Source organism: Aedes albopictus, chromosome 1, assembly GCF_035046485.1.
Source record: "Aedes albopictus strain Foshan chromosome 1, AalbF5, whole genome shotgun sequence".
Classification (NCBI taxonomy): Eukaryota; Metazoa; Arthropoda; class Insecta; order Diptera; family Culicidae; genus Aedes; species Aedes albopictus.
Genome location: NC_085136.1, coordinates 222,718,572 through 222,732,653, shown reverse-complemented (window position 1 = coordinate 222,732,653; position 14,082 = coordinate 222,718,572). Strand labels below are relative to the sequence as shown.

At 41.4% G+C, this 14,082-nt stretch overlaps 2 protein-coding genes across 2 annotated transcripts; both read left to right on the top strand.

The window, feature by feature from the left end:
* Window positions 1-10,414: 10,414 nt before the first annotated feature.
* On the top strand, window positions 10,415-11,281 carry LOC109427826 (uncharacterized). Its single transcript, XM_019703411.2, has one exon. It carries the CDS (start codon window positions 10,415-10,417, stop codon window positions 11,279-11,281), a length of 867 nt encoding a protein of 288 aa, XP_019558956.2.
* Window positions 11,282-11,371: 90 nt separating this feature from the next.
* LOC134291155 (uncharacterized) lies at window positions 11,372-11,938 on the top strand. The gene has a single exon (XM_062858530.1). The coding sequence runs from the start codon at window positions 11,372-11,374 to the stop codon at window positions 11,936-11,938; it is 567 nt and encodes a 188-aa protein (XP_062714514.1).
* The last annotated feature ends 2,144 nt before the right edge of the window (window positions 11,939-14,082 follow it).

The following is a 14,082-nucleotide window of genomic DNA, read 5'->3' as shown; positions in this document are numbered from 1 at the left end:
CAAGTCATCAGTGACAGCAGAACACCGATCGCGACCACTGTTGACCGGTCAAAATGACTAGGCCACAGTTGAGCTGCAACGGGGGGGCTCGTCGTGACAGGTAACAAAGTTGGTATTGTTTGTATCCTTAGAGTGTTAACTGCATGACCAATAATACAGTCATACCTCGATATAACGTAACTGCAATTTTATTTTCGTTACGTTATATCGAAGTTACGTTATATCGAAGCAAAAATTTTTTTTCACGAATTTCGTTTTAAATACATATTTTGAAAAGAAAATTACCAAAAAGATTATGTTAATCACCCAACAGTGATTTCCTGCCTTTCTTATATATATTTTTTCATCATTGAATTTTATATATATTTTTAAAAGTTTGTAAGATCATACATAATTCGAATACTTAGCATGTCTCTTTATATTTAACTATTTAAGCCAATGTCACATATATCAAGATTCTTCTCCTTTTTTTGCATCTAGACCTGATCAAACGCCAAGCGTTATCTATTGGTGTGATTATAAGTAAGACATCTATGTGGCGCAGTCTAAATTATAATCCAATGATGCCTCCAGGAATTCCTCTCGTGATTCCTCTAGAAATAATTCGGGAATTCACCCAGGAGTTCCTGGTTGAGTACCTCATGAAATACCTCATGTGATTCATCCTGAAGTTCTCTAAGGATATTTATTCAAGGATCCTACAATCTTCTATGATTCTTCCATGAATTCTTACTGAATTTTATATCTGCTGTGATATATTTAGAAACGCCTGCCTTAATTGCTTCAGATGTTCTTGATATGATTCCTCCACATGGTTTCTCAAGGGATTTCTGTAGGATTTCCCAAAGAGATTTGCTTTTCAAGATTTATTCTGTCCAAGATTTTTCCAAGGCTTAATTCTGTCGGTCCTCTTAAAATTTCTACTAGAATTTCTCCAGTCACTCCTGCAAGGATTCTCCAAAAAGTTCCAATATTTCAACTATTCCTGTTCGAAGAGTCCCAAGTAACACATTTGTTGCAGAAGACTCACGGCGGCGCAGATTTTGTTGCGCAGGAGCCACTGTGACTTACTTCTAACAAATGAATTCTTACTTGCTGGAAGTAAATCACAGTGACTTCTGCGCCATGAAAACCTGCGCCGCTGTGACTATTCTAAGACAAGTGTGTTATTTGGGGTATTCGCCAAGATTCACTGAGGTATTCTTGCTGCAACTCATCCAGCACAATGACGGAGTTTCCAAAAGATTTCCTTTTCAGATCCCGCTAGAAAAACTTCTGCGATTTCTCCAGAAGTTTCTCCAGTAATTCCTTGGAAATTTCCTTCTGAGATACAGAAGTAATTCTTTAAAAAAAATATTGCAAGCATTTCTCCAAGAATAACAGATAGAATTCCACAAGAAATTTCTTCAAAAATCCCTCCAGATATTCCTTATTTGATTTTTCCAGGAATTCTTCCTGGAATGCAGCGCGGATTTTTAAAAAATTACTTCAGGAATTCAACCTGAGTTATTTTCCATGGATTTTCACTGTGACCCTTCTTGAAAATCCAACTAGGATTCCAACAGTGCACGAATTTCTCCAGAAGTTCCTGCTGAGATTTATACAGAAGTTCCTTATATAATTAAGGACTGCCTCTGAAAGTTACCAGGAATAACTGTGTTTATTGCGGTAGAAATTCCTCCGAGGATAAAGCACGATTTTTTTTCCAGGCATTCCTCCAGAAGTTCCACCATTTATTCAGGAATGTCTTTAGAAATTCCTTCAAGAGTTCTTCTGAGGATTTCTTCACAAATTTCTCCAGTGATTTCTCCTGAAGTTCCTCCAGGGATTTATCAGAGAATTTCTCTAATGGTTTTCTGCAAAATTTACTCTAAGACAAAGCGGAACGTTACTGGCGTTCTTACTCCCAGTATCACACGAAATCGAGTTCCCTACCAATGCTGTCTACTGTCATCTCGTTTGGAGTTTAAAGGCTATGTTCCAGTAGGGATGTAATGTCAATAATAAGTAGAAGATGTAATGTTTGTTCCGTGAAAAGCTATATAACATTTCTTATCAACAGTGACACCGAAAATTCTTATAAAACTTTGAAATTTGTCATATTGCCCATAACTGGATAGCAGGCTTGGTTCCAGGAGGGGTGTAATATCATATAGAAAATTTTGTAAATCACTCTAATTATTTAAATAGTGAAAAGTTGGATCCAAAAAAAAGTTACGTTATATGGAGGTAAAAGTTACGTTATATCGAGTTACGTTATATCGAGGTTACGTTATATCGAGGTTACGTTATATCGAGGTATGACTGTAGTAGTTTACGCAACAAGGTGCAGAATGAAGGTTTTTACAGCACGAGTCGTACATTTGTCCAACGAGGCTTGCCGAGTTGGATAATAACGACAAGTGCTGTAAAAATCGAGTTCTGCACCGAGTTGCGTACAACGTTTTTTTGCAATTTCATAAATTACAACTTGAGGAAACTTCTTCATCAAGCCGCACAATGTTGTTCATAGCCATGTTTAAGAAAATCTGATCATAGCAGGTTATACCGTGCAGTTGTCAAAATGTTTCAAACCTGTATCCAGAAAGTATCAAGAAGTTAATCAAACCTGAAAACAGTGCTGTAATGGTTCATTACGCAACGCAAATCAGTGCTGTAATGAACCATTACAGCACTGCTAATTTGATGTGGGAAAGTAGGCCTTTTCCTGGTAGACTTGCGTAAGGTAAAATAGCCTATTACGGTGAGAAATTGCAAAAAGAACTTTTCTGCATATCACTCTAAAATTAAAATGACAGTCAATCGTTAGTGTATTTATAATTTCTGAAACAGTCAATAGATAAACCATCTATGGATAAACTTCTTGCGATCTTCGTACTACAGTATTTGTCGTGTTGTCAAAATCAGAAATCGCCTTTGTTGAGTGAATTTGATGAGAAGGACTGTCAATATTTGTTGTGCAGGATTCATCTGAATGTAGCGTCGTGTTGAACGAGTGTTGCAGGACACATTGGGCAAAATCAAGCACAAACGTGGAAAAAATTAATAACTTTCTTAATATAAGACACTATGTGACCATCAATGGCTTATTCGAAAGCAATTTTTCTCAAGAATTGGTCATTCAAGCTTTTTGATTGTTTTTTTTTCTTATTTAACCCCACTGTACCCTAAATTTCCAAATTTCATCGGATGCAAAGATATCACTGGTTAGCTCTTCATCAATATTAACTCATACCATGCATAGAAGTTTCAAGTTAAAGTTGTTTTAGTTTAAAAACAATAAAAAATAAGTTTATAGGGGAGTTTGGGTAAACTAAGCTCTAAAACTATATGCTGCCGTCACCTCCGGTCTATGGGGCTATGCGCAAACAACATTTAGGATATTTTTGGAGTATATAAGCAATGGCTCATCGTTTGGAAATGTTTGGAATCGGTGGTATAAGGATGGGAACTTTTCATATTTGTATGCGGGGAAACTTAAATATAACCAATAATTTGAGATCAAACTCGCCAAAAATGGTTTCTTTAGGAATAAACCATGTGTATTCGATCATTTATTTAGTTATTGTCACGTAAAAAATCAGAAATAAAAATTAAAAATGAATTTCTACCTTGAAAATATACCATTGCCTAATTGACCCCACAACACCCTAAAATTCCTACATTTTAATAACTTTTTGTATGTAACGTTACTCAATGGGAGTGGGGCGATGGTATCCCACCGGAATAATCATTAAAATCATAACAATTGCCGTAAAATAACAGAAATTCACAAATTGTAGGGGGAACTGGGGTAAAACGGGCTCTATAACTCGCTTCAGAGAAGTTGCCCGTACATGAATCATCCACCAACCAATTCTTGAAAAAAATTGCTTTCGAATAAGCCATTGATGGTCACACAATGTCTTGTATTAAGAAAGTTATTAATTTCTTCCACCTTTGGGCATGATTTTGCCAAATGTGGAATGCTTGAGCGTGTGTATATGATGATTGAAATTCATTCTTGCGCAGGTGGCAAGAGCAATTGTAAATAATCAAAATTCAAGTTGTTTTTTTTCGATCACAGTATGCATGCAGTCTGCAGAAAATTTCGGGATTCCGCACAACCGGTGGTCAAGTACCTAAGTATTTATTTAGAAAAACAATTAGGCCGATACAAATATTTAATTTGTTTTATGTTCCCCCCCCCCTCCTTCAAAAATCTCAAAATATTGAAGGGGCGAAAAAAAAAACATGGCGGCCCATGACTCCATTTTCAATAGAAAAATTTTTTACAAGCAACTATTTTTCAATAGTTGAAAAATATTTTTTCAATAGTTGGTATAATTTTTAATTTTTCAATAGTTTTTTTTTTGTTTATTTCTTATTTATTTTTGTCCCCCCCCTCGTACCCGATGAGAGGTCTCGGACATAAAAGGAAAAATAATGTTTGCATCGGCCTTAGGAGCTTGAAATAATATTAATTTTCTTTACAGCGCTATTGAAGATCGTTTAGTGAAAAATAATTTATTTGCTGAACGTATTATCTGGTTTATAAACAAGTCGACACTGATTTTTCATTTGGGCTTGACATTTTCGACTTCATTTCATCGATCCTCGCTTTGTGTTATCACAAAATGTGTATTGAGTTTTCCAAAGATTTTTTGGTTGAAATGCTATGAAGATGTCTACATGTTGCTATAGAAACAAAAAGAATAATGATTTTGTTTGTTATGATCAAGTTATTAGCGAAAGAGAGAGTCGATGAAGAGAAATCGATCAAGTCAGTTAGGCACTTGGATAAATAATTATTGTCGAAGTAATCCCATTTACAAATCCGTCATCGCACCCGCTCCTGCTTCTAGACCATTTCTCTGCGGTAAGGCATGGACGCTTAGGGCAAGATCATTGACTGAACCGAGGACCGAATATTCTCAGGACCCTATCTATAGTTCCGCCTAATTCCCATTTCAAGATCACGATGCTACAGGTGGAAGTAATGGAAGGTTTTTGCCTAAACGACTGACGCCGCTAACCGCACGGCCACGAAGCCCACGAAGATAAAAATATCAACAATACTCTGAGAATTTCTTTCTTAAGTATACGTATGTATGCGCACATTTTAAAATGGAAAAATGTAGTGGTCATGTCGACAAATTTAAAGTTACAAAAGAAAATTTGGGTTTTTTGTGAATATATTGTAGTGCTTTGAGTGATAAGTTATCTCTTAAATCACATTGGTAGTGTAACCATCCTAAACGGCAACATTTGAACTGGATATGGTTTCGGAAAGAAGGATCGCACTATTAACACTGTACAATGGTCCACGAAACAGATTTACATACGAGGAAAGATGCATTCAGCGTCTTCAAATGATTTTTTAGATTAATATGGTATTCTACAAAGTTATCCCTAAAAATAAGGTCCTCTTTCCAATATACATACATGAAAATTAGGGTGGTCCATATTTTCAAATGAGTGTAGAATTAGCAACTAGTTAAAATACACAAAAATAAAAACAAGAAGAAGAATATTTTCAAAGAAATTGGAAACCAAACTTTTTATTTGCAAGAATAATTATATACATGTATGTATGTACATTGTACATATGTACATTCTTCGGGAAAGTCTATCAATTTTGAGCAAGTTTGCTGAAGACACCTTTTATGTAGCTTTAAAATTGACTGATCTAGAGGTATTTTTCTGAATAAGCTTAGGGAGGTTCAAGAAAAACCGGTTTTTTGGCGTTAACTTTTTCAATTTTGATTTTTCATCAAAGTCGCCCAAGAAACACTTGTGGTGGGGCTGGCTCACCTACACTTCCGGTCCGCTTTAGTGCTTTATGCGTCATTGTGGCCAGGTGTTGTTCTAGTTTTTCCAACTGTATTAAAAGCATGAGCGGTGATTCTTGGCATTTTTGTGTAAATTGGGGTACTCGGCATGTTGATCGATCACCGATTATTGCTGGCAGATGCAGTGGAAAGTTTGTCTTAATACGTATCAATCGTCTCTGACAAACGAGAAAAATTGACCTCACTGATTACCTGCCTCTGAGCCAAATTTGGTATAGAGTCTTCAGTCTCCGATTAAACGCTTCATGTTTGATGGAGGCTTTTAATCCAATGGGTTACATACCCGCTATCCGAATGATTCCGTCGTCTTTCACCTAAACTAAATGAGTTCGTGGGAAGTTACCAAGCCGGTTTCATCGACGCCAGATCTTCACCGTACGGCAAATCCTCCAGAAATGCCGTGAATACCAGGTCCCAACGCACCACCGACTTCAAAGCGGCATACGACAGTATCGACCGCACAGAGCTATGGAAAATCATGGACGAGAACAGCTTTCCCGGGAAGCTTACCAGACTGATAAGAGCAACGATGGACGGTGTGCAGAACAGCGACGGGGACTACGACAAGGTGCTGGACTTTCCTGCCTACTATTCAACATCGCCCTGGAAGGTGTTATGCGAAGAGCCGGGCTCAACAGCCGGGGCACGATCTTTACGAAATCTGGCCAATTTGTTTGTTTTGCGGATGACATGGATATTATTGCAAGAACATTTGGAATGGTGGCAGAACTGTACACCCGCCTGAAACGTGAAGCAGCAAAGGTCGGACTGGTGGTGAATGAGCTAATGGCTAAGACAAAGTACATGCTGGTAGGTGGGACTGAGCGAGACAGGACAAGCCTTGGCAGCAATGTTACGATAGACGGGGATACTTTCGAGGTGGTAGAAGAATTCGTCTACCTCGGTTCCTTGCTAACGGTTGACAATAACGTGAGTCGTGAAATACGAATGAACATCATCAGTGGAAGTCGTGCCTACTATGGGCTGCAGAAGAAACTGCGGTCAAAAAAGATTCACCCCCGCACCAAATGTACCATGTACAAGAAGTTAACAAGACCGGTGGTTCTCTACGGACACGAGACATGGACGATGCTCGAGGAGGACCTGCAAGCACTCGGAGTTTTCGAGGACGATCTTCGGCGACGTGCAGGAGAACGGTGTGTGGCGGAGAAGGATGAACCACTAGCTCGCTGCACTTTAGGGCGAACCCAGCATCCAGAATGTGGCCAAAGCCGGAAGGATACGATAGGCAGGGCATGTTGCAAGAATGCCGGACAACAACCCTGCAAAGTTGGTGTTTGCTAACCATCTGGTTGGTACAAGAAGGCGTGGAGCACAGAGAACACGATGGGCGGACCTGGTGGAGCGTGATCTGGCGAGTGTTGGGCGTGACCGACGTCGGAGGGCTGCAGCTGCAAATCGAGTACGGCGGCAAATTGTTGTTTCAGTATTATCATGAATTTGATGTTAACTAAATAAATGAAATGGAGGGGTTTTTCCTAACTTTGGTAAAGGGCGGAGGGGCGCCTAGTGCATGAAACATTAGTAATAGGAGGTGCTTAACCCCCTAAACCCCTCCCTTGTGCACGGGCTTGGTGTTAATTGGCTTGCGGACTACACTTTATAACATCCGGTTGGTCAGGACTGAATGTTCACTTATGATGATGATGATGATGATGATGATAAAAGTGCACCCACCATCAGCGCAAGGATTACCTATGGCTGAGGAATCATTCCGGAAAGGAATGATCTACCTGATGGTTTGTTGTAGCAGGGTGAGTTGAAATTATTTTGCGGGTTTGTTCATCGGCTTTTTTCGGTGAAAATAATTAAAATTCAGCATTTACCGGACGTCTCGACCTACTACCATTTTGGGTCATCCTCAGCGGTTCCTTAAATGTGTATTTAATTAGTAATTTATATAAAATAATATCAAAAATTTTATTATTATTATTTATTTTTTCTTTATTATAGAAATTTTCAGCCCTAGGCTGGTTCATCTCTATCAAAATCAAAAACTTACATGCTATAGGGCAGAGCTATCACCGGTAAATGCTGAATTTTAATTATTTTCACCGAAAAAGCCGCAAAATAAACAGCAACGGTGATGATCCATATAGAACAACGAGTTAAAATTACTGAATTCCTTCGGTAGTCAACATAAAGTGGCTATCTCATGACAAAAGTCTGGCTACTCCACGAACTTGAGTCCGGTTATCAGTTCAATCAACTCCCTTAGGCTACCCCTCCGTGTGTGTAAACCCCGCAACATAAAAAAATGGAAATATTACAATGTTACAACAAATACGTAATGAAAGGTATAATTACAACAATATTTGGTGATTTAATAAGTAATGATTTACGTTTGCTGGTATACACCAATAAAGATATTAGTTCACAGGTCTTACCAAAAGACTCTGTGGCTTGTTAATTTGTGAAACAGTACTACTACGGAGCACCAAATTATTCTACCTCAAGTCAATGCACTTCACGCCTTACGAGCGCGAAATCATAGACTTGTGCAACGATGCAGGCTAAACTTACTCGAGGCTGCTACATCCTGCTCTCACCCATTTGATAAGAAATGAGTAAGAGCAGGATGTAGCAATCCCGAGCAGGTTCACCTACGTCGTTGAACAGGACTCATATCTCACATCCTGTACAAAGGGGAGACTGTGGAGACTTGATCCCTTTTTCTTAATTTATCTAAAACTTAAAGAAAAGACACAAAACTAGATCCGATTTCCGTACAAAATGGCTGGTAAACATCTATTGCAAGTTAACACACAACAGAAGGCCTTTAAATAATTGTTAAAGTTTTCAAAACTGTGTTTTTATGGAGGCATGTCTTATAATGTATTTTTCAAAAATGGGTGACACTTGATCCCCCCTTGAGCACATGGTTTATTTAAAGAGAAAATAATTCCAGAGCCTTCCCCTTCATTTTTTTCGAGTTTTCTTGTATTTTCGATGAATATGGAGTGTTTGAAATTGTAAGATTTCCTTAAATTTTTAAGGATATGCCGTATTTTCAAAATGGGGAGACTTGATCCCCCTTTTATTGGTTTGTACTGAAGTTATAATTATCTGACATATTCTATCGTTGAATAGACTAGAACTTCAAGTAAATAGAGGCTTCCAAATAGAATTATGTTTTTCACATGTATAATGTGTGTGTAATCCTCGAGAGATCAAGACTCCCCATGTCATTGTTGTGTATACTAAGCTGAATTAATTAAAATATGTTAACAACAGCCTTATTTGGATAAATAAGTTTGAAAGTATTTTATTAAAACTATGTGCTGTGAAAGTATTTTATTAAAACTATGTGCTGTGAATTTTATTAAAACTATGTGCTGACACAATTTGGTTCAATTTTCACAAAGTTATTGTGATTTTTCGGAATCGTCTAAAAGATTTCTCAAGGACTGAAAACAAATCATCAGCCGTTAAAAAATGATGCAATGTACAATCGAAATCACTTGTAGCCAAAACATAGTCGTTTGTCCAGGAGTAGTTTTGAAAAAAATATACTAGAAGAAAAACGTTTTTGATTTCGAGCAAATATGGGGGGAACAAGTCTCCCCAGGGATCAAGTCTCCTCAGTCTCCCTACTATCTACTTACTGTTTCGATGGACGATCACTTTTTACCTCTTGCGCTGGATTGCGTCTTACCATCCCTTCTCCAGTCCATTAATAACAGTGGGTCCGCTTGTGGTTGCGTACTTTCCTTTAGAAAGTGTCATCGAGTCGTCGAACCGTCAGGAACGGAGCAAAAACTTACACGTGCATACGAACGCCATTTATTCCGAATCTTGAGTATTTTATGGTTTCCCTCAGGCCAATAACAGGATTTTTGAACTCGGTTACAAAACACTTCGATATCCTAACGGATTTTTCTTCGGCAAAAAAAAAACGCTGTGTAAACACATCCGCTCGTCACCACAGTTTACTTCGATCTGAGAACTGAATGTTCACTTATTAATACATTACATACATATAATGAGGATCTTATTCAATATAACCAAGTAATTAGATTTAAGAAATCTATATATATATATATATATATATATATATATATATATATATATATATATATATATATATATATATATATATATATATATATATATATATATATATATATATATATATATATATATATATATATATATATATATATATATATATATATATATATATATATGTAGCATCATCATCGTCATCATCAATGCGACATCTCCAATCGATGACGAATCGTCTCGCCCGATCGCGGCAAATTCTGCTAAACAAACTTTTTATAATAGCAGCCCATCTGGCTACCATTGAATTCAATAATTTGTATAGACCTTTTGAAATCTATTTTTGACCAGTAAAGGCAATGCCCTCTAATTGTATATAAACACCATATGTAGCTCTCTGAGATATAGTTTTTATCTGACTCGAACAACGCACAGTGTTTTCTATACCCCGTTCGCCAAAGTGGTGACCTACCGACAATCGAAAATTAATTGTGCAGTCCGTGCACCAGTTGTTCGCGCTCGAAGTAGTAAACGGTCGTAATCGTGAAAATCGCTTGAAAATGTCTCTCGAAGATGAGACGAAGACCAGCGCCGGTGAAAAAGTGCAATTAGAATCGATTAGTGCACCGCGCCTCCAACCGCCGAGCATGAGTGAATCAAATATCGAATCCTATTTCCTCTCGTTGGAATTTTGGTTCGCGGCTTCGGGTATCAGTGCTAGTGCCCAGTACGATGCGCGCAAATTCAACATAGTGATGGCGCAAGTTCCACCGAATAAGCTCTTGGAATTGCGCGCGATTATCGACGGTGTACCAGCCAACGACAAGTACACGTACATAAAAAAGAAGCTCATTGAACATTTCGCCGACAGCCAACAAAAACGGCTACAGCGTGTGCTCTCGGATATGCCGTTGGGAGACATGAAGCCTAGCCAACTGTTCAATGAAATGCGGCGCGTAGCTGGATCCTCGCTTGGTGATGCTGTGTTGCTTGACTTGTGGGCCTCGAGATTGCCGCCCCACGCACAAGCGGCTGTAATTGCATCGAGAGGGGATGCTGCTGATAAAACGACGATCGCTGATGCCATTGTCGAATCGATGAGTCTACGAAACATAAACTCCGTCGCTCTGCAAGTGCCGCAGACAGCAGCTCGTGCTCCAGAAAAACCTCCACAACCCTCCATCGAAGCCCTTCAACGAGAAATTGCACAGCTATCAAGTAAGTTGGAGAAGGCGCTTTCCACTCGCGATGGGTTTCGCGGGCGTTCTCGTTCGCGGAGTCGCAGCAAGACAACGTTTTCCCGCCGCGACAAAACGCCAGCCGACGAAATCTGCTGGTATCATCGTGTCTACGGCGATGCTGCTCGACGATGCCGTACGCCATGCCGTTTCAACAAAGCGGCGCCATCCAGTGGAAACAATCAATGACGCCATCCACCCGTCCCTGCTTTGGAAGAAGGCGAACCTTCCGAGGCAGGCTCAATTTTTCGCCTGAAGATCACGGACACGACTACCAACATGCAATTCTTGATCGACACCGGAGCCGATGTGTCTGTTGTCCCGAGAGGTTCCAGCTGCAGCAATGTGAAGCACACAACGATGAGATTATTCGCCGCCAATGGTATGCCAATCCACGTCTATGGTGAAGCCCTGCTGAAGGTGAATCTCGGTCTGCGTCGCGAGTTTCTATGGACGTTCCTGATCGCCGACGTCACAACTGGAATCATCGGGGCTGATTTCATCTGTAATTTCGACCTGCTGATAGATTTGAAACGGAATCGCCTCATCGATAATACGACTCGGCTCGAATCACCAGGATTTCTCGCCCAAACCTGTGAGTATTCCATCCGTACGTTCAGCTCAATATCGCCATTCGCAGAATTGTTGGCCGAATATCCGACGATCACTCGGCTCGCACCAGCAGGCACGGTGAGCAAATCGACAATCGTCCACCGAATCGAGACCACGGGCCAGCCAGTATTCGCCAGGCCGAGAAGACTGTCGCCGGATAAGCTGGAAGCAGCTCGCGCCGAGTTCGAACATCTGATGAAGCTCGGTATTTGCAGACCATCCAGCAGCAACTAGCCCCTCTCCACATGGTAAAAAAGGCGGACGGATCGTGGCGACCGTGTGGAGATTATCGCGCCTTGAATGCCCAGACAGTACCCGACCGATATCCCCTGCCGTATCTCCAGGACTTCACGGCTATGCTGCAAGGCAAAACCATTTTCTCGAAGGTTGATTTGCAGAAAGCCTTCCACCAAGTCCCGATCCATCCCGACGACGTACCGAAGACAGCCATCACGACTCCGTTTGGACTATTCGAGTTCTCGTTTATGACGTTTGGACTTCGGAATGCGGCACAAACTTTCCAGCGTCTGATCCACGAAGTCGTCCGAGGTTTGGATTTTGTGTACCCCTACATCGACGACCTGTTCATCGCCTCATCCTCACCAGAGGAACATCGTGTCCACTTGCGCCAGCTGTTTGAGAGGCTCAAGCAGCACAATCTGGCAATCAACGTTGCCAAATGTGAATTTGGTCGAGATGAACTTGCCTTTCTGGGACACATGGTTACACCCCAAGGAATCAGCCCATTGCCAGAACGAGTGGAGGCGGTACAAAGCTTCAAGAAACCATCTACGGTTAAGGAGCTAAAAAGTTTTTTGGCAATGATTAACTTCTATCGCCGGTTCATCCCAAGCGCTATCGGGGCCCAAATACCATTGTTGGCGATGACCCCTGGCAACAAACGGAACGATCGCTCGCCGCTTATATGGACCGACGAAACCACCACGGCTTTCGAAACTTGCAAGCAACAGCTAGCTCAAGCCACGCTTCTGGCACATCCTTCCAAGACCGCTGAATTGTCCCTTTGGGTCGACGCCTCCGACATTGCAGCGGGTGCGGTGCTTCATCAGATAGTCGACGGAGAACTTCAACCGCTGGGATTTTTTTCGAAGAAATTCGATTCCGCCCAGCTCCGTTATAGCACCTACGATCGAGAATTGACCGCAATCTACTTGGCAGTGCGGCATTTCAAGTTTATGTTGGAAGGAAGAAGCTGTCATATCTACACCGACCATAAGCCGATCACCTTCGCATTCCGCCAGAAGCCTGATAAAGCAACCAACCGTCAAGCTCGCCAGTTGGATTATATCGGGCAGATCACAACGGACATTCGGCACATCGTCGGAAAGGAGAACATCGTCGCCGATCTTCTTTCGCGCATTGCAACCATCCGAGCCAGGCCGGCGATAGACTTCGACGCCCTCGCCGACGATCAGCAAACCAACGAAGAGCTGCAGAATATTCTCCAAGGTAAATCGAAAACAAGTTTAAATCTAAAACTTTTTACCGTTCCAGGCAATTCAAAACAACTGTTTTGTGATTGCACTGACGATCGCATTCGACCATTCGTCACGGGAAAGTTCCGTAATACTGCCCTGCAAGCAACCCACTCTCTCGCCCATCCTGGTACACGTGCGACGGCCAAGTTGATGACGCAACGATTCGTTTGGCCGGGCATTAGGAAAGACAGCATCGCTTTCGCTAGGAACTGCTTGCAGTGTCAACGATCCAAGGTGACTCGCCATACCCAGTCGCCCGTTACCCGATATGCTCCACCAGATGATCGATTCTCGCACATAAACGTCGACATAGTTGGACCATTTCCTCCAAGCAAGGGGAACCGCTACTGCCTCACCATCATCGATCGTTTCTCCCGGTGGCCGGAGGCAATTCCCGTCCCTGACATGACAGCGCAAACCATCGCCGAAGCTCTTGTTGTCGGATGGATTGCGCGCTTTGGTGTGCCGACCTACATCACGACCGATCAAGGACGTCAATTTGAGTCGTCGCTCTTCTCCGAGTTGGTTCGCTTGCTTGGGATCAGCCACCTTCGAACGACAGCATACCACCCCCAGTCGAACGGTATGATTGAGCGGTGGCACCGAACGTTGAAGGCATCCATTCTGTGTCACGACACCGACCGCTGGACTGAACAACTGCCGATGATCTTACTGGGACTACGCACCACGTACAAGGAGGACATCGGAGCATCGCCAGCAGAGATGGTTTTCGGATCGACCCTCCGCATTCCGTCTGAATTTTTCGCCGAGAACTCCAACACCTCAAGCGAAAACGATTTCGTCGTGAATCTACGTCAGGCCATGCGACAACTACGACCAACCGACACCGCCTGGCATAGCAACAGAAAAATATTCGTG

What these genes read in the sequence shown, in the direction of transcription:
- LOC109427826 (XM_019703411.2), top strand. Translation starts at nt 10,415, where the DNA reads ATGTCTCTCGAAGATGAGACGAAGACCAGCGCCGGTGAAAAAGTGCAA.
- LOC134291155 (XM_062858530.1), top strand. Translation starts at nt 11,372, where the DNA reads ATGCAATTCTTGATCGACACCGGAGCCGATGTGTCTGTTGTCCCGAGA.